General features: G+C 42.7%; 1 protein-coding gene across 2 annotated transcripts; it reads left to right on the plus strand.

Moving 5' to 3' along the window:
• The first annotated feature begins 434 nt into the window (after positions 1–434).
• Positions 435–18642, plus strand: Dusp14 (dual specificity phosphatase 14). 2 transcript variants are annotated; one of them, XM_047547424.1, is made up of 3 exons: positions 435–586; positions 16173–16264; positions 17340–18642. In XM_047547424.1, exon 3 carries the CDS (start codon positions 17431–17433, stop codon positions 18025–18027), a length of 597 nt encoding a protein of 198 aa, XP_047403380.1. In that variant the 5' UTR covers positions 435–586; positions 16173–16264; positions 17340–17430; the 3' UTR covers positions 18028–18642. The 2 variants fall into 2 exon arrangements, with proteins under 2 accessions (XP_047403380.1, XP_047403381.1); XM_047547425.1 differs by lacking the exon at positions 435–586 and adding an exon at positions 2133–2204.
• The last annotated feature ends 355 nt before the right edge of the window (positions 18643–18997 follow it).

Here is an 18997-nt window from a genome sequence, read left to right on the forward strand (position 1 = left end):
CGATCCCAACTCCTGGGTTCTCCCGCTCCGGATAGAAGGTGGGGGTGGGGTGAAAGACGGTGATTAGTCACTATCTGCGGTGCTCACACCTTTTATATTAGTATTGTTTAGTTGCCTTTAATTCTCTGACATCCAGAAAGTACCTAAGTACAATACCCCTGCACCCCGCTTCAAAATCAGCTGGTGGGCAGACGCCCAAGTCGGAAGTAGGGGTCTATGTCTGTGAGACAGGCGAGGAAACTACCCCGGACCTCTAGACTGAAGATTGCCTAGGAGGAGCTGCTGACCCCCGAGCCCTGGGGCGCGCCCGGTTGCAGCGCCCAGCGCGGAGACTCAGCGCGCACGCGCAACGGCGGATGCCCAGTGCGTCCCCCTCGGGTTCCCCCCGCCCATACCCCTCCTCCCCCGCCCCGGGCTCACCCCCTCGGGAGAGGGCGACCGGGCGCAGGGAGCGTGCGCGCGGCCCGCCCCGGGCGCGGGCGGAGAGGAGAAGGAGGGGCGCGCGCGGCTCCCAGCCTGCAGAAGCCGGGAGCCGCGCAGGAGGAAGGAGCCCCAGCTGCAAGCCGCGCCGCGCTGCGCCGCGCCGGTACGGGGCCCTCAGGCCCGGGGGGTGCGGGCGGGCGGTGCGGGACTTCGCGCCCACCAAGCCCAGGTTCTGACGAGACAAGGGGCCGGGACCCGCCCGACCCTAGTCTCTGGAAACTTTGTGCGGGCGACCCCACCTGCTCCCGGGCGGTCTGGCGTCCTCGAGGCGGCCTGGGGTCGGGGAGGCCAGGGGCCTTTCGCCGCGCCCCCTTCCTCCCCGGACGTCGGCGCGCACCCGTGCTGTTCGGCCGCTGCCGCCGACGCGCCAGCTCGGGACCCCGGGCCCTTTGCGCTTTGCCGCCAGCATCCTGGTCTGCTTCTCCCCTCTGACTCCTCTGCTCGCCAACCCCGCCATGGCCTCTCTACCTCCTCACCCCACCATCAGCATCCACTCGCGCCGATCCTCAGGAACCGTGGAGGCTTTTTGCATCTTCCAAAGGTTTCTAGTGCATTGGTAGAAACAACTTGACTTTCAGCGATGCCAAGTATTTAACTTGAGTATTTCTCTGGTGTGCACAGTGCTAACAAATGTCTTTTTAAAATTTCTCCTAAGTACCCTTGCTCCAGAGCGAAGTTGAGTTGTGTGAGGTGGGGGTGGGGGAATGAGTGCTGTAGCCACCTTAAGTGGTTGTATAACTACATTTTATTTAGGTGGATGTTGCCAATGGTACCAGCCAGTGTTATGGTAACTGGGCATCCCGGGGGCAAGGGAAGGAGGAGTGAATTACACATACAGTTTTACTGTGTAGGGATTTTTTTTAAAACCACCTTGTACTTGCCACCCAGCAGGACCTTAAGGCATTCGGCATGTGTTAACTCGTTAGCTGTTCATTGTAGTTTATAAGAGATAGGTGGAGAGCATTACCTTCCCGTTTTACAGATGCAAAAACAGAGGCAAAGAGCGAACTCCTGATTCTTTACTGACCTTAGGGAATGATGGACAGTAAGATTTAACTCAGAGTTTGCTGGGATTCCTGCCCCTAAGTAGCCACTCGGAAGCATAAAGGAATGTTGGAAAGTCTTCCCTAGGGATTGTACATGTCAATGAAAAAAGAGACCGGAGATTAGCAACCACATGCATTCTACTGCCACAAAGTTAATCGACACCCGACAAGTCACAACTTCTCTCTGCTAGTTTCCTGCTCTTTAAAATGAGGGGAACAAAGGTACTGTATTCTTTGTAAAGTTGTGTGTGTGGAGGCTCCATTTCCTGGAGCTGCAGTTTGGTTATTGTTACTTGTGGATTCATAAAGGTCCCCAGTCTGGGCTCCCTTGAGAAACCCAGGGAGTGAGATACTCCCAGAATGAATTACCACCTCTCCTTCGGCAGAGATGCCTTGAGAATTCACATCAGGCTGGGCGAGAGCTGCGAATTGAGAATTCCCGGGAGGAGGCAGGAAGGAGCCCTACACAGGCGGCTTGACACATGGGCCCCATTCCTGCCTCCAGCTCTGACTCACCTTCTGACGCTTGGGGGAGGAGAGAGAGCTACTTGGTATTTTTGGCTTTCCCCCATAAAACAGGAGACAGTTTCCTGCATTTCAAGCCGCCTTAACATCAGTGTAGAAGGTGTCCATGCTGAGTTCTCATCTGAAATCTTTCATATTGGTTGACTGCAGGTATGAATTTTGTGATGTTCTTTAATAGAATGGCGTGTATGTATATATTTATATCATTAAAAAAATTTGGCCAGGTGTATAAGTACAGCAAATGCTTTAAGACCTTAGCACAAAAACTGGCATTTTAAAAGATGGACTTTAGAAAGGGAACTGTTTGATGGATTCCTTTGAAATAAGGATTTTGTTCTAAGGCCAGGTGGATTAAAAACGTTTTCCCAATATCACAAGAAATGCTTTAATCATTCTCTGTGTAAAAAAATTCAAAGTTTACCAATAGGTTCAAGCCTTCTTTGAATCTTTCTCAAAAGTATGTGCTGTGTCTGTCTATATTGGTTTGTGTATATTCAGACTTTCCTTAGCATCTTCATAAATGTCTATTTGCACAAAGTGATTTTTAAATTGCAATTAATTATTTTACAGTTTTCTGGTTCTGTTTATAGAGATTTTATTTCAGTTCAGAACAAGCAGCATGCTTTTTAAATACAACTGATTGTAAAGTTTTATTAACCCTGATGGCATGGTGGTATTTCTGAAGGCAGTAGGTAAATGATCTCTTCCTAAACAACTTCAAAGTAATTGAATCATTATGATCCTTGTTATATTCTCAGATGCAAATGAAAACTTTCCCATAAAGAGAAATCTAAGACTAGTAAGTTCATCATTTCTTTGCTTACAGGGAAGTACAAAAAGTAGTGGAAGGCAGGGAGAGTTGCTAAAGCAACAACAAGCTGGGTGTAAACTTACCGAGCTAACATTTAAGGTGGTAGCTTTATTATTTATGAAAGAAAGCTTAAGAGGGTGAAGACAAAGGAAAGTGTTAAGGGGGCACAGTTCAAGTAGGTAATTTCAAGAAGTGGATGAGTTAAATTCATGTCAGCAGTTTATGCACTTATGTAGCAAATATTTATTGAGGACTTTTACTCTGCCAAAGGTACTGTGGTGAATACTAGGGTAGACGGCAAATAAGGTCCCTGACCTTATGAAACTGATAGGCTAATAGTGACATTCAGAGAGGAAGTATTCTTTCCAGACTGGCCAGAGTTGTAATGCCTCTGAATTTCTGAAAATCAACATTAAATTTATTTAACCTTTTAAATTGTGAGTTATAACATGAAGAAGAAAGTATAAAACATGGATAAATTGATAAATTATTTTAAAGAGAACTCAAGTGTAACTATCTTGCAGGTCAAGAAGCATCCTCTTCCTGTTCTTTCCCAAGGACAATAGATAACCTAGCCAGTAACTACCCTGCTTTTTATGAAAATAATGTCCTTCCTTTTCTATAGTTTTTTTCTTCTAAATACAAATGTCTAAACAACGCAATTGTTTTTGCTTGTTTTCACCTCTATGCAATAAAAGCAAGTGAGTAGTCTTTTGAATTTTATTTCTTTTGGTCAATACATAAATATACATAATGCTGTAATTACATATACATATAATTATTAAATTGTTGCAACACACTTTTTAAAAATTCATCCATGTTGTTGCCTATGACTGTAGTTGGTTCATTTTTGTATGAACTTCCCACAAATTATCTGTCTACTATTGAGGGACATCTGGATTGTTTCTGATCTAGGGCAATTATGTCAGGTGTGCATATCTTCAACTTTAGTAATTGATGCTTTTTACCCAAAGTAGTTGTACCAATTTTCATTCCTGCATTGGTGTTCACCTTGAATCTATAATCCACTGTATTTGCTGTTTAACCACAATATGCTTGCATGCTTCTTAAATGAATAAATAAATGACTCTTGTGTAGTCTGACAGTGCATTTATATTTACTTCTGTTTAATTATATAGTTTGCACTAACATACTTCCCAAACCCTAGAAGTTGTGTTTTTCCACTGTGTTTGGTTGACAGATGCCCAAAAGAATCCATCTATTGATTTTTTTTTAGACTGATGGTTATAGAAAATTTATGCAAAATGCAGTACTAGAAATAAAAGTGTTTAGAACCTAAAAATCTTTTAAAGGTTTGAGTGAATCCTACTTTTGGTGAATGCTTGCCTGAGGCCAGATGACAGAAGCAGTGAGCGTGTGGTGGGTTCAGGAGCTTGGGCCTGTTCTTGTTAAAAGTACCCTGAGGATACCCAAACCCTTGTGTAGATACACGTATTCCCTATGAGGCAGGGGACCCAGACCCCAGCTCTTACTTCCATGGCAATTCCAAAGTAACAATGGCTTCTGAGCCACAGGAATAAATGATACTTCTACAGTCTTTAACTTGTATTTCTCTAAATTTTCCTTTATATGTGAAAGTAGAGATAATTTAAAACTATGCTTGATATAGGAAATTCCTGCTTTCTTAGCACAGAGTTGTCTTTGCCTATATTTGGATTTAAAGCTAGGGTATGTGTGTGTATGAGAAAGATGGGGAGAAATGAGGAGGTCATCTTAGGACATTATTAAATTTAGGTATTTGTTGAGTTCGTGTTATGTGCTGATAGTCCCTTTCTTTCCTGTGAGTAGAATGTTGTATGAATCCAGTTACCAGTTACTCTGGGGGTGGGGTGGGGGGTGGAGATGAAGGAAGAACCCAAAGCACATGAGACTTGTATTTCCTTTTTATTTCTTTTATAAGGCATCTTGGAAAATGACTAAATTACTCTATTTTCAGTGTTTATTTACATAGATCACAAATTTTTTTTGCTTACTATATAAAGGTTTTTTTTCAGATTCTCTAAAATAACCATAATTTAAAAAACCACATACATATAAATTGAAAATATCTTGCTTGTGGGCTTTGATATCCCCTTGGCCTTCCAGGGTATGCTCAGGTCACTGCCAGGGACCTGCCCAGTCACTGCTGGGCATCCCATCCAGCTCATCTGGACACTTGGAATTCTTGCTCATAACTTACACTGACATAGAGCAACTTCTCATCCCTTTTGGTTAGCTTTTGCATTCCCCCTGCCATCTTGAAGTCTTCAGTTGACAAAAGGGCTCTTTTGAAATGCATAGGCGGCTGCTGCCTTTGTCTAGTTTCAGCATGGATAGCCCATGGCAGGTTTTTTTGACTTCTTAGGTCTTTGAGTTTGTGTGTACATATGATAATACTCTTTTTGTTTGTTTGGTTTTGAGGTGTGGCGGGGGAATTGAACCCAGGGCCTTGAGAATACGAGGCAAATGCTCTACTACTGAGATGTATACCCCATGCCCAAGAAAACTCTTAACAAGAAAATTTTGCTTCTGTTGACTGGTAGATATTTGTGTGGCCAAGACAACGTATGACACACTGACCTTCCTCACTTGGAAGAGAGAGACTGTAAGGTGACCTTTCTGGAAGTTTCAAGGAAGCACTGGTGAAAATAAAGTCAGGGATAGTACTGTGAGCACACAAGTTATATACAAACTTGAAATCCAGATTTTTTTTCTTTTTTTTGCCCTACTGGGGTTTAAACCCCCGGCCTCTCACATACTAGACAAGCACTCTGGCACTGAGCTGCATCCCCATTCACTATTTTTTTTTTTTTTTTTTTTCATACCAGGGACTGAATTCAGGGGCACTCAGCCACTGAGCCACATCCTCAGCCCTATTTTGTATTTTATTTAGAGACGGGGTCTCACTGAGTTGCTTCATTGCTGAGGCTGGCTTTGAACCCACGATCCTCCTGTCTCAGCCTCCCAAACCACTGGGAATACAAGCGTGCACCACTGTACCCGGCCCCATTCACTTTTTAAGTTTTATTTTGAGACAGGATCTTGCTAAATTAGACTGGCATTGAACTTGTTATTCTCTTATCTCAGCCCTGTGGGCCCTCTTCCCCCTTAGTAGCTAGGATTACATATATGTGCCACTGGTGCCCAGTGAAACCAAGATTTTTAATTAAGAATTTTGCTGATGTAGCTGTTGGGGCATGCTGGTATTTTGCCAGATTTTCTCACTAAAGCAAGTTATTATTCTACTCCCATGTAAGAGTACGTCCATGTACAGGCCAGAGACTAGAAGGGGGTTTGGACTGACAGCTCTTCCTAGTAGTTCAGTTTCTTCTATTAAAAATAATTTTGGGGGCTGGGACTGTAGTGTAGCTTGCCTAACATGTGCAAGATCCTGGGTTCAGTCCCTAATACCACAAAAAAGATGGGGGGTGGAGATATAACTCTGGCAGAACTCTTGGCTAACATGCTGGAGATCTTAATATTACTTCTAGAGTGGTACATGCTGGAAATACAGAGTCCTAGACCTTCATCCCCCCACATTCTGATTAATTAGATCTGGTGTGGAGTCTAGGAATCTGCATTCTAACAAGCAGGTGATTTTGATGTAGGTTGCCTTAGGACCACACTTTGAATGATACGCTTTACCATACCAGGAGGGTTTTATGATTTACTAATTTCAACCAGGGATTGGTAGCCTTCTGTAAGGGGCTTCCTAGTAAATATTTAGTTTGTGGACCATGGTGGTTTTTGTTGCAACTACTTAACTCTACCATTGTAGTAAGAAAGCAGCCATAGTTAATATGTAACAAATGAGTGTGGCTGTGTTCCAGTAGAACATAATTCATCAATGCAGAAATTTGAATTTCATGGAATTTTTATGTGCCAAAGTACTGTTCTTTTGATTCCCCCCCCCCAACCAACTAGAAAATGACTAAATAATTCTTAAATCATGAGTAATACAAAAACAAGTGGTGGGCCCTGATTGGAACAAGAAAAGAGCGAAGCTCAAAGTCCATTGCATTCTCTTATAGAATGTGAGCAGTAATTTAGGAATTTTTTTTTAACATTCAGTAATACAGTCTCCTAATAGGACCTGTGTATATTTTTAAAATTCTTTTTACATATACATGACAGTAGAGCATGTTTTGACATATCATACATACATGGAGTATAACTTATTAGGATCCCATTCTTGTGGTTGTACATGATGTAGAGTTAAACACTGGTTGTTTATTCATATACAATCATAGGAAAGTTACGTCAGATTCATTCTTTTGTCTTTCCTATTCCCATGTCTCCCTTCCCTTCCTTTGCCTTTGTCTAATCCACTGAACTTCTATTCTCCCCACCACCTGTTTATATTATTTTTTTTTCTTTTGTTATATTTTGTTAGGACGCTTTTTCCAGATTGTTAAAGCCACAGGAATAATCAGGATCCTTTGCCTTTTGACTCATGTTCAGTTGAAAATTCGATACTTCCCTTTGCTTTATGGTGCCTCAGATACCCAGTTGCCTTCAGAGGGCTACCAGCCTGTTGTCTCTCAATGTGGGTGTGTGGCCAGAGACTATTTATTTTCATATTCAGAGTGGAACCCCAGGGGCACTCTACTACTGATCTACATCCTCACCCTTTGTATTTTATTTTTGAGACAGGGTCTCACTAAGTTGCTCAGGTTGGCCTCTAAGTTGCTATCCTCCTGCCTTAGCTTCCTGAGTTGCTGCAATTATAGGCATGTGCCAACATACCTGGCAAGACTTAACTGATTCTCACCCTGCTCAGAAATTTTCATGGGTTTAATGCCTTCGATTTTTAAAGAAAAATGGGAAATTAATGTATCAGTACTTTATATATGTAATTTGGCATAAAATCACACACACACAAAAAGTGGAATTGAACCAGGTGTATGATAAAGAAATGCTTGTAGGGAAACGGGTGAAGCTCACTGCCTGAGTGTTGAGAATTTGATATGCCCTATGAGACGTGAAAGGGTAAGGTGATCAAAGGGTCATTATTAACTCGGGTCTTCTCCTAGGTACTTAATTCTAATTGGTAAATTCCTTTTTTGTTTTCTTTAAAATAATGATTTTTCAAGGACTGAGATCTTATGAAAATATCTAGTGACTTTGACAATTTTGAGGGTTTTTTTATGCTGACTTGTGATTTTTTTTTTTTTCAATTTTAGTTACTTTGCCTCTCAAGATTCTGACTTATAAAAATCAAAGTTTACCACTTAACCAAGTATCTATGATTCACTTTTAGTTTTTACCTCTTATGCCTGTAAGATTTTAAAATAATATTTGTGTGAGTGGTTGCACGAATTGGTTTGTGGTTAGCATTAAGGAAGTGTAAATGTAATTGTGGACTTTTGCAGACATTTTCTTGGTTCAGTTTTATTTAATTTTTCACACTCAAAGACCATCTCATAGCACTAGTAGTTTAGGACTTTTGGAGATTAACACTTATAGATTATAAAGCACAGGCAGACTGCCCTTATATTCCTTAATTCTTTTCTCTTTGCAGTTTTTATGTGTTTTTGCCAAGGAAATGTACATTTCTGTAGTCTTTAGTTTGGTTGATCTGTTGTGGTCAGGTTGTATGACTGATCAACCATGAACAGTTCACGGAAGGAGGATTCTGGTCCCAAAGGGGCTACTAATTTTCTATGTAGAGTCTGGGAAAGCCTCTTAACCTCCATTTACTTCTGATACCTCATCTGGGAGCTAAGACGACAGAATGATACTGATCTGGGAGAAGCTCAGCAGGCTCATGTGGCTTAAACAGGGCAGGTGCTCTGGCTTGCGTCAGCAAGTTCCTTGAGACAGTGAGGTAGATGAATGAGCCGCCCTAGTCACTTTAATGCGTATACAATCACCTGGGATCTTGTTAACCTGCAGAATCAGGCTCGATAGGGGCTGGGATTGTGGCTCATGGGTAAAGCATTCACCTAGCATGTGTGAGGCACTGGGTTCGATCCTAAGCATCACATAAAAATAAATAAAGGTATTGTGCCCATCTACAACTAAAAAAATTTTTTTCAAAAATGAATCTGGTTCTGTAGGTTTTGGGATGGTGCCTGAAATTCCATCTTTCTATCAAGCTCTATCAATGCTGTTAGGTCTTTGGTCACTCCTTTTGAGTAGCGAGAGACAGAAGTGGATTGGAGAAAAATGTGTTAATCTGTAGACACCTTCTGCTGTGGTTTGGGTATGGTTTGAGCGTCTCTCCTAGAGTTTCATAGTGTGGCAGTGTTGGGGTAGTGGAGTCTTTAAGAGGTTGGGCCTATTGCAAGGTAATTGGGTCATGAGGACATGGCCCTGGGAAGGATTATCGATGAATGCTGGTCCTGAAGTGAGTTCTCCTGAGATCAAATTTTATAAAAGGCTACACTGGCCCCTTCTTGGTGTCTGGCTTCCTGTTTTGCCATGTGATCTCTCCCTCTTCCAGTGCTCCCACCCTGATGCCATTGCCATGTGGTGATAGAGCCAGGAGAGCTCCTAAGAGAGGCTGAGCAGATGGAGCTGCCCCATATTGGACTTTTTGTCCTTCGAATCTGTGAGCTAAATAAATCTCTTTTGGGGGTGGTAGCGGGGTGCAGATATGAAGGGAATGTGCTGGGATTGAAATGCAGGGCCTCTTGCATGCTAGACAAGAGTTCTACCACTGAGAGAACACCCCCAGCCTCCCCTATCCCCCTTTTTTTTCAGTACTAGGGTTTAAACCTAGAGTCTCATGCTACGCAAATGCTCTACTACTGAGCTACATTTCCAGCTCATTTTATTTTGAGACATTCTAACTGAGTTGCCCAGGCTGGCCTCAAACTTGCCATCTTCCTGCCTCAGCCTCCCTAGTAGCTGGGATTACAGGCACGTGCCACTGTGCATGGTGCACCATCTCTTTAAGATAATCACATTCTAGCAGTGTTATGTTTTGTTACTTTTATGCTCCCTATTCTACTTACTGTTGCTGTGTAACATAATCCCAGAACTCAGTGGTATAAAATAATCGTGCTCACAGATTCCTATAGGTCAGGAATTTGAACCTTCTATGATGGGGACAGTTTGGTGGCCGGGCACCTGAGTGCCATTGAAGTGTCTTTACTCACATATCTTGGCTATCACCTGGGCTGTTGGCTGGATCACCCACATATGGCCTCTCCATGCAGTAGCTCTGTTGGACTAGTTCGGTTTTCCTTACAGCATGGCAGCTGAGTTCCAAGAGCTCATCCCAAGAGGACAAGGTAGAAGTGTGTGGCACGTCTGTAAGCATCATTTCTACTATTTTCTTCTGGCTCAGGCAGTTGGGAAGGTTTCTCCAGTTTCAAGGGCAAGGGATACCATCTAACATTGGATAGGAGTGTCAAGATTACACTGTAAGAACTTCATGTAGGGCAGGGCGTGGTGGTACACGCCTGTGATCCCAGTGACTAGGACTTGGAAGGTGGAGGCAGGAAGACAGCTTCAGTAATTTAGTGAGACCCTCAAGCAATTTAGCAGGACCCTGTCTCAGAATAAAAAATAAAAGGGACTGGAGATGTGGCTTAGTGGTGAAGCACCCCTATATTTAATCCTCAGGACCAATAAAACTTCTTGCAGGATGGTGGTATTGTGTTCGTCTCTGGCAAATACATTTTGCAACAGTCTGCAACAACACTTAGTAATGAACATGGCATGAACTCCACAAACACTGTTGTGGAAATGAGTGATGAGAGATTTACACATTTAGCTAGGCAAGGAACAAATTTAAGATTTCATCTCCAGATGTGAACAGTTTGTTACCCAAATATGTGACTTCATTTAATAGTTATTGAGAGTGTCTTTGCCCTCCTCATCCAAATTCCAACATGGAAGATGCATGAATTTATCATGTGGAACTAAAGTTCTTAAAATCACTGTCTTGACTTGTTGATTTTTTTCTTTTTCCTGTGCTCATCAAGTGGCCAGCCCATCTCCTCCATTGGGCTGTGGCCTGTTCCACATCCAGCAGCTGGCTGGTATCATACAACAACGGGCTTTTGTTAGGTTTAGCAAATGCCATATTAAGGGTTTGGTGTCCACTTGTGGTCATTGGGATGGGCAGGTTGGTCACCACTGCATAGGCAGTTCCTTGCTGGGGGAGAATGTGGCCATGTGTATGATGTGTATTTAACTTCATGTCCAAACACTAACATATCAGTTAATTAATCTGATGGGAAAAGCAAAATGGGTGACCTTGCCTTCATATGTAAGATGTGCTGCTTCAGCCAACAGCAGAGGCTTTCTAGGTGAGAACAATTTGGGAATATCGTTTATTTCATTTTACTTTAACGTGAACATTTGTCTGAATTTTGTTCTTAGTGTTCTATCAGAAAGTGAATTTTCTTTAATGAAAGCTTGCCACATTGTGATTTTATTTTTATTTTGTAAGAGTGAATATTTTAACTCTTCCCCCAGTGGGACACATTTCTGACTTAATGAAAATGAATTCAAAAGTAATATCAACTCATGACAGTGTAGGCTATGTTTCTTTTTTAAAAAGAGTGACTAGGTGTGTGTTTGTTTTTTATTCATTTATGCATGCCATCCATACCGGAGGCTGAAGCAGGGGTGAACTACCTTTAAGCTACATCCAGAGTCCTATTTATTTATTTATCTATCTATCTGTTTATTTATTTGGTACTAGGGATTGAATGCAGGGGCACTGGATCATTGAGCCACATCCCCAGCCCTGTTTTGTATTTTATTTAGAGACAGGATCTCACTGAGTTGCTTAGCATGTCACTTTTTGCTGAAGTTGGCTTTGAACTCTCGATCCTCCTGCCTGAGCTCAGGATCTGCTGGGATTACAGGCATGTGCCACCACATCCAGCCTTTTTATTTATTTTTGAGACAGGGTCCTGCTAAGTCATCCAGGCTGTCATTGAACTTGTGATCCTCCTGCCTCAGCGTCCTGAGTAGCTGGGATTACAGGTGTGTGCAACCATGTCCAGTTTGTCTAAAAAGAATTAGACATTAATGGAAGGAGAAAATGTGATTACATAAGCTATTCTAATATAAAAAAGTGACAGTGTAAACCTCTAGTGTGTACCCTGACCCTCTGAAATTCCCGAAGCCAAGAATATTGTAATTTTACATTCTCTTGCACCATCATGATTGTCTGCTTGTTCAACCATGAGAAGAAAAAGCAGTAAGTAGAATTTCACTTCTTTAACTGCTGATTCTAGTGGTGGTTATCAAGAGAAAGAGAAGGAAAAGTAGCCCCCCATGGCACTGGGATGGATGCTCTGAATAGGCTGGGACCCCAGATGGTGCTTCCCAGAGGCGTCATGAGTGCTCCAGGTGTGGATGCCGGGATGTCATCAGTGCTCCAGGGCTGGTGCTTCTGTGCCAGGGGGAGCCAGCAGCTGGTAGCTTATGAATTTTTGAGATTACAGATGGCTGGGCAGACACTAATTCTGTACTTTGTTCAGCATTTAATGCTCGATGCTTATTATTCAAAGAGTTCACCATCTTTTTAAAAATATTTTTTTAGATGTTGGTAGGCCTTTATTTTACTCATTTATTTATATGTGGTGCTGAGAATTGACCCCAGGGCCTTGTCACACGTGCTAGGCAAGTGTTGTGCCACTGAGCAGCTACAGCCCCAGCCCCCAGCATCATTTTTGACAGGATATTTCTTATAGCTGGTTAAAAAAGTCCACAAAGTGATAATTAAAAATCCCCCTAACCTTCTGGGGTTGGTGTTGGGCAGCTCTTCCTTTCTGTCTTTAATGCTACCTTGCCTCCATCCTCCTGGATAGGAAACCATTTTTCCCCTCCATGAAGTGAATGCAATTGCAGAGCAGCTTGGGGAGACTTACTTGAACACCTTGGAGCTGCGTGGATGTTCTTGTGTGCCCTCTGACCACCCTCATCCCAGGGACTGTTGGGCTGCAGTGTGATTGTCATGTTCTCTCCAGAGCACCATGCTGTCTTTTTAAAAAAAAAAAAAAAATTCAAGATTGCGTGGAAGGGGGGTTGGGGATATATCTCAGTTGGTAGAGTGCTTGCCTTGTAAGCATGAGACCCTGGGTTCAATCCCCAGCACCACCAAAAAAAAAAAAGAAAAAAAAAGATTGCATGGAAGGGTTCCTTTATTTGTTTATTTTTATGTGGTGCTGAGGATCAAACCCAGTGCCTCACATGTGCTAGACAAGTACTCTGCCACTGAGCTACAACCTCAGCCCACCATGCCATCTTTGATCTCTCAAATATGGGCCAAACTCTCCTAATAGATCTCCTTTCTCTGTCTCCTGGTACACATTTACTAAGTTGATTTTGTTGCACCTGTGATGTAATACCCATGGGTTTTAAAAAAATTCTTTACAATCAAGTTCTGCTAATCTTAGAACTGGACCAAACTAGGGCTTCTTGTTGTGACCATCCTGGGACTGCTCCTGAACAACTCCTCTGCTGTGAGGAGGTCTGTCTGTGACTGAGAGGTGCGCAGGCTGCGGCAGCTCTCTATTCTGGACACTAGAAGGAACTGAAAAAGTTCAGCCCATCTGGGCCTAGTCTTTTCTGTAAGTAGCATTTAAACATGTTCTTAGGCAGGTACAAGACCCCTCTGTGGCACTGCAGGTGCTGGCTGGTGGTGTTAGAACCCTGGAAGGCGGGTAATGAGGGCACAGCTGCTGTACACCATCCCACAGAGAAGGCGTGTGGTCCAGAGCTAGAAACTGGGCACCTTGGATCTTTTCCTGGCTTTTTTTTTTTTTTTTTTTTTTTTTTTTTTTTTTGTCTTCTCCAAGTTGCAGTCATCTCACCATTTCTGAGCTGGTATTGTCCAATCTGTAAAGAGGGTTTATCAGGAGCATCTGCAGTATCTGCCCTCTGAGTGCTCTCTGGCAGAAGTTGTTTTTCTAAAACTCTGGACCAGCTTTGACATTTTAAGCAGATTTATTGGCACCAGATCGAATAGCAGCAGCAGGATGGAGCATCTTGTCTGTCTCACTTGGATTCCGCCCTAAGGACTCGCGGTCTGTTTTCCTTGCAGCACAAGTACCCTATCACTGCTCTGCTCGACGAACGAGAGGCAATTGAAGCAGCCAGGCTTCCAGCTCTGCGTTGCACAGCCATGGTCCCTGGTGAAGTTCTTTATGCTGAAAAGGCCAGTGAGCCTGGGTACCAGCTCAGGAGGGCAGGTGACTCCCAGTCAGTATAACTATCTGGGAGGACACAAAACCAACTTCTTCCTAACTAGACAACCAGATAACCTACTTGGATATTTGATTAGCATCTTCCAGATTTTCTTCATTGAAGAGAGAGTCCCCAGCAGTTTGAAGGCCTAATTTTGTGTTTATTACCACAGTGACTTTGCTTTTTAAACTGCTAGGATTCTGCCAGGAGAGAGTATTCTGCTGTAGAAAAGCATGTGCTCACCTAAGTTACTGCCCTGCTCACGTTTTATATCCAATACACATTTCCTTATGTGACTACCTCCTGTGCCTCTTCATGGTGCAGTTTTACCTGCAGCCCTGGTTGTACTTCTGCACATGAATTAGTCATCAGGTGAGGGCCCCTAGAGAGGGGTGTAACCTTTGGGTGAGCCAGCATTGAGACTAGGAGCTGTCAGGTCCAGCACTCTTACGCCTCAGTCTTGAAGAGGGGATCTGGCAGCATCGCACCCCCTCTACCTTTGCAGTGGTTCTCAAAGTGTGTTACTGACCAGCAGCATCAGCATTACCTGGGAATTGCAGATTTTTGAGCCCCACTCTCAAAGTACTGAATCAGAAATTGGGGCTAGAGCCCAGTGACTTGTGTTTTAACAAGCCCTCCAGGTGATTTTGCTAGAATTTGAAAACTGCACTATAATGATCTAACCATTTTTTATTTTATTTTATTTTTTAATATTTGGGAAAGGGAATCAAACCCAGGGCCTTATGCATGCCAGTAAGCACTTTACTACTGAGCTAACCACCAATCCCTAAAGTTTTCTTTTAACCTATTGTTCTTTTGGGACAAGGTCATGATATGTTGTCCAGGTGACCACATCTTGATCCTCCTGCCTCAGCCTCCAAATAGCTGGGATTACAGGGGTGTGCTGCCATGCCTGGCTTCTAAACTATTATGAAATGTTAAACATACACATGATATAACACGATATAACACAGCCTTTACTCCTAGGTATTTAGCCAAGAGAGGGGAAGGCATATATGTACACAAAGGCCTGTACATAAGCATTCATAGCAGCTTTACTCAGCCTTAAACTAAATCCAGTGTCCATCAGTAAGTGAATAGATGAACAAATCATGATATATTTACACAGTGGAATGTTAACAATAAAAAGGAATGAACTATTGATATATCAGATGTCATGGACAAATGTCAAACAATACTGAGTTAAAGCAGTCTCCCCCAAAATATTGTACAATTCCATTTATATAAGAATCTAGAAAATGCAAATTGTAGTAACAGATCAAAAGTTGTTTGAGAATGAGGGTAAGGGCAAGGGAGTGGATTATAAAGGAATGTGAGGAAATGGGGGGGGCATATATTTGAGGTCAGTGTCTTGAGTGTATATATATATGTCAAAACTCAAAGTTGTACACTTGATTAAACAACATAGCAATCTGTTATATCACCACAAAGGTATAACAAAAAATTTAAGGTGATACTTACCTGGGAAAGGCAAGGGACCAGGTGAGAAGAACACATTTTTGAAGATGTTCACAGGTTCTCATCATATTGTTACATAAATGAGTAAAATAAGAAGGCTAACATGAAAAACAAAATGGAATTTATTTGCTCTCCTGAACACTGCCACTGCTTGTAGCTGGCATTGGTGGCTAAAGCCCTACCGCCTATGAAACTGTCTTCTGCCATGTTAAAGATGACACTCCTGTCCATTCCCCCTTCCCCCACCTTAGATCTTCCTGTACACTCCTCCACTGTTAGTCACATGGCTGTTCATCTTACCTTCATTGCATCTTGCTTAGCTTTTTACCTGCTGTGGTGTCTGGCCCAGATCCTCACTCTCCTGGGTTAGCTGAGGGTACCAGGAAAAGACTCTGGCTCATTTTTGCATCTTTTACAGGCCTAGTGAAAGAGGGGCATTCTGTAATGTCTTACACTTCATTGATATGGTCTCTGAATTATTGTACTACACATTTGTACCCCACGGGTTACTAATAAAAAGCTGAGACTTAAGTTGATATATTTTTTTGAAATTTTCAGTACTGGGGATTGAACCCAGGGGTCCTTTGCCACTGAGCTCCATTCCCAGCCCCAGGGGGAATTCTTTGAACTTCCTGACTGGCTATGTCCTTGCCTCCTTGTCTGTCTTCCTGCAGGTCTGATTTTTATCCACTGTAACCAGCACTGCTTGCTTAGGACTTTCTGGATCCAGACCAAGGGCTCCAGCGTTCACTGGATTCCGCAGCAAGTGAGTAGCCACAGCACTGCCTCTATAGAACCTGGGGATGCTCTTGTCATATTTGAGAGCATTTTAGGTTTCCTATGGTATCATGGTGTGCATAATATACTTCCCAGACTATAAAGCATTATGACTTTGCAGTAAGAAAAACTGATAAATTTAAAATCTCAGGAAACTAATAATTTTCTTTCTGTGATTACTAATATACGTTATAATAAGCACTGTACTGAGAGTGAACTACATTACTTTTAGTTCAAATAAGTTTTTGAAACACATTTGCCAGTGGGATTCACTTGAGAGCTTAGAGTTGGCAGAGGAAGGTAAAGTTACCATTTAGCTATAACCAGAGTCAGGTCAGGCCAGGTCAAGTCACATGCCCATTTAATTTATAGGAATGAACTTTTAAGACCATGACCTTCAAATCACCTAGGATTATTTCCATGGCAATGCCACAGCACATTGCCCAGATTTAATTGGATTTCCAATGTGTTCATGTGTCACAAATATGAGAGGAAATAGTTGTTTTTAATAATAAAGGGATAAGGTGATCTGGCTTTTCTGATCCAATTCAGTATCTTTTTAGTTTATAAAGGTAGTTCATTAAATACTTGATCTAGTGTGAGATCCTCTTTTACTTTTATAAGATCTCTGTCTAGAATTAGATTTAGGAAAATACAGCCTCATCGCTGTGGGAGTGAGCAAGAAGTATGTGAGGCCATGACTGTCCGCAGATGAAGCTGCCTGATTTCCAGTCAGCATGGAGTGCATTCCCTTCAGTAAGGGCAGGGCCCTGCAGGGTGCTTCTTCAGGAACTAGTTGGGCATATTTCTTGTGTCTCTAACTTTTCTGGAAATAGGATGACTGGTTCCACTTGGGTTTTTTTGTTTTACAATCCCCAGAGAGCTGAATTTTATGTTGGTTTTACATATTGTGGTCTTTGGCTGCCTGTCAATCAATAGAAAATGATTTGTCTTCATCCTGTTATAGAAAATAACTGTTTCTAACCCTTCCCACTTCACAAAACGCTGCAGGCTGTGATACATGAGTAGCATTTGAAGTACTTACAGATACCTCTGTTTTGCAGGAAGGAGACTGTGGCTTAGGATCCCCTGGTGGAGAACAACCACGCACTCTGGTCTTGCCCCGACGATGCAAGCGTGACTGCTGGCATCTTCATGAGCTCCAGAGGTCACAGCACACTCCCACGGACTCTCATGGCTCCTCGGATGATTTCCGAGGGAGATGTAGGAGGCATTGCTCAGATCACCTCCTCTCTCTTCCTGGGCAGAGGCAGTGTGGCCTCCAACCGGCACCTCCTCCAGGCTCGTGGCATCACCTGCATTGTTAATGCTACCATTGAGATCCCCAATTTCAACTGGCCCCAATTTGAATATGTTAAAGTGCCTCTGGCTGACATGCCTCATGCCCCCATTGGACTGTACTTTGACACTGTGGCTGACAAGATCCACAGTGTGAGCAGGAAGCATGGGGCTACCTTGGTGCACTGTGCTGCAGGGGTGAGCCGCTCGGCCACCCTCTGCATCGCTTACCTGATGAAGTTCCACAACGTGTGCCTGCTGGAGGCGTACAACTGGGTCAAAGCCCGCAGGCCTGTCATCAGGCCCAACGTGGGCTTCTGGAGGCAGCTGATAGACTACGAGCGCCAGCTCTTTGGGAAGTCTACAGTTAAGATGGTACAGACACCTTATGGCATAGTTCCAGACGTTTACGAGAAAGAGTCCCGACACCTGATGCCTTACTGGGGGATTTAATGCCACCAAAGCCTGCATCAGCAGCCCCTGAGCAGTACCAGCATCTGCTACTCACCGTCTGCTCCCCTCTCTTCATCTTTCTTTTCAAATTGTTGACTTTTGGTTCTCCCTTAAGTGTTTTTACACTGGGTGTTGAAATTTATTTTAAGAGATAGGGAGGGGACATAAGGGGAATGCATACATTGCTAGTAACATTTTTAAAACTAGCATTTTGAAATAGTGTTTATGAAAATCTTTAACTGGCTTTTAATCATTTTTAACAATTTGAACAGTTTAATAAGCTGTTTGGTTCTGCTTTTGGCACCATGGCAGGTGCAGGAGCAGCTCAATGCAAAAATCACTCTGGGTTGTGATTAACCCTTTAGACAGGCTTTGTCCGTGGCTGCCCACCAAACAGATGCTTAGAGAAGACTGATACCAGCTTCAGTCTCTACTGGATTAGCTCTACTCTTTCCTTTTCCCTCTATTATTTAGTGACTCTGTAAGTTAAAATAACACCTTTATTATTTAGTTGATAAGTATAATGAAATCTGCTGCAAAAACCCTCTTGAAATCAATGTGCCCAGGATTATATTAGCATTATTTTTAATAAATCTGCTTAACATAGAACTTTTACTAATTTGAGGATGTGTATGTATGTGCATATGTCTTGACAGTGGAAGATGATATCCAATAACTGTGCTAACTTATGGCTCTAATGACAATTATGAACACAACTTGAAATAGATCTGAGTGAGTCATGTGTTTCACATCCTTGTAGATGAGCAGACATTAATATTCATATGTTGGAAAACTTTTTTTTGGTACTGGGGATTTAACCTAGAATGCTTTACCTTTGAGCTACATCCTCAGGCCTTTGTATTTGGGGTTTCCCTAAAATGCTTAGGGCCTTATGATGTTGCTGAGGCTAGCCTCCCAAGTCATGGCTAGAGTGTTGTTTTGATAAAGGGTACTCTTTTCAGTTTTCTCT

This window comes from Sciurus carolinensis, chromosome 3 (genome assembly GCF_902686445.1).
Source record: "Sciurus carolinensis chromosome 3, mSciCar1.2, whole genome shotgun sequence".
NCBI lineage: Eukaryota > Metazoa > Chordata > Mammalia > Rodentia > Sciuridae > Sciurus > Sciurus carolinensis.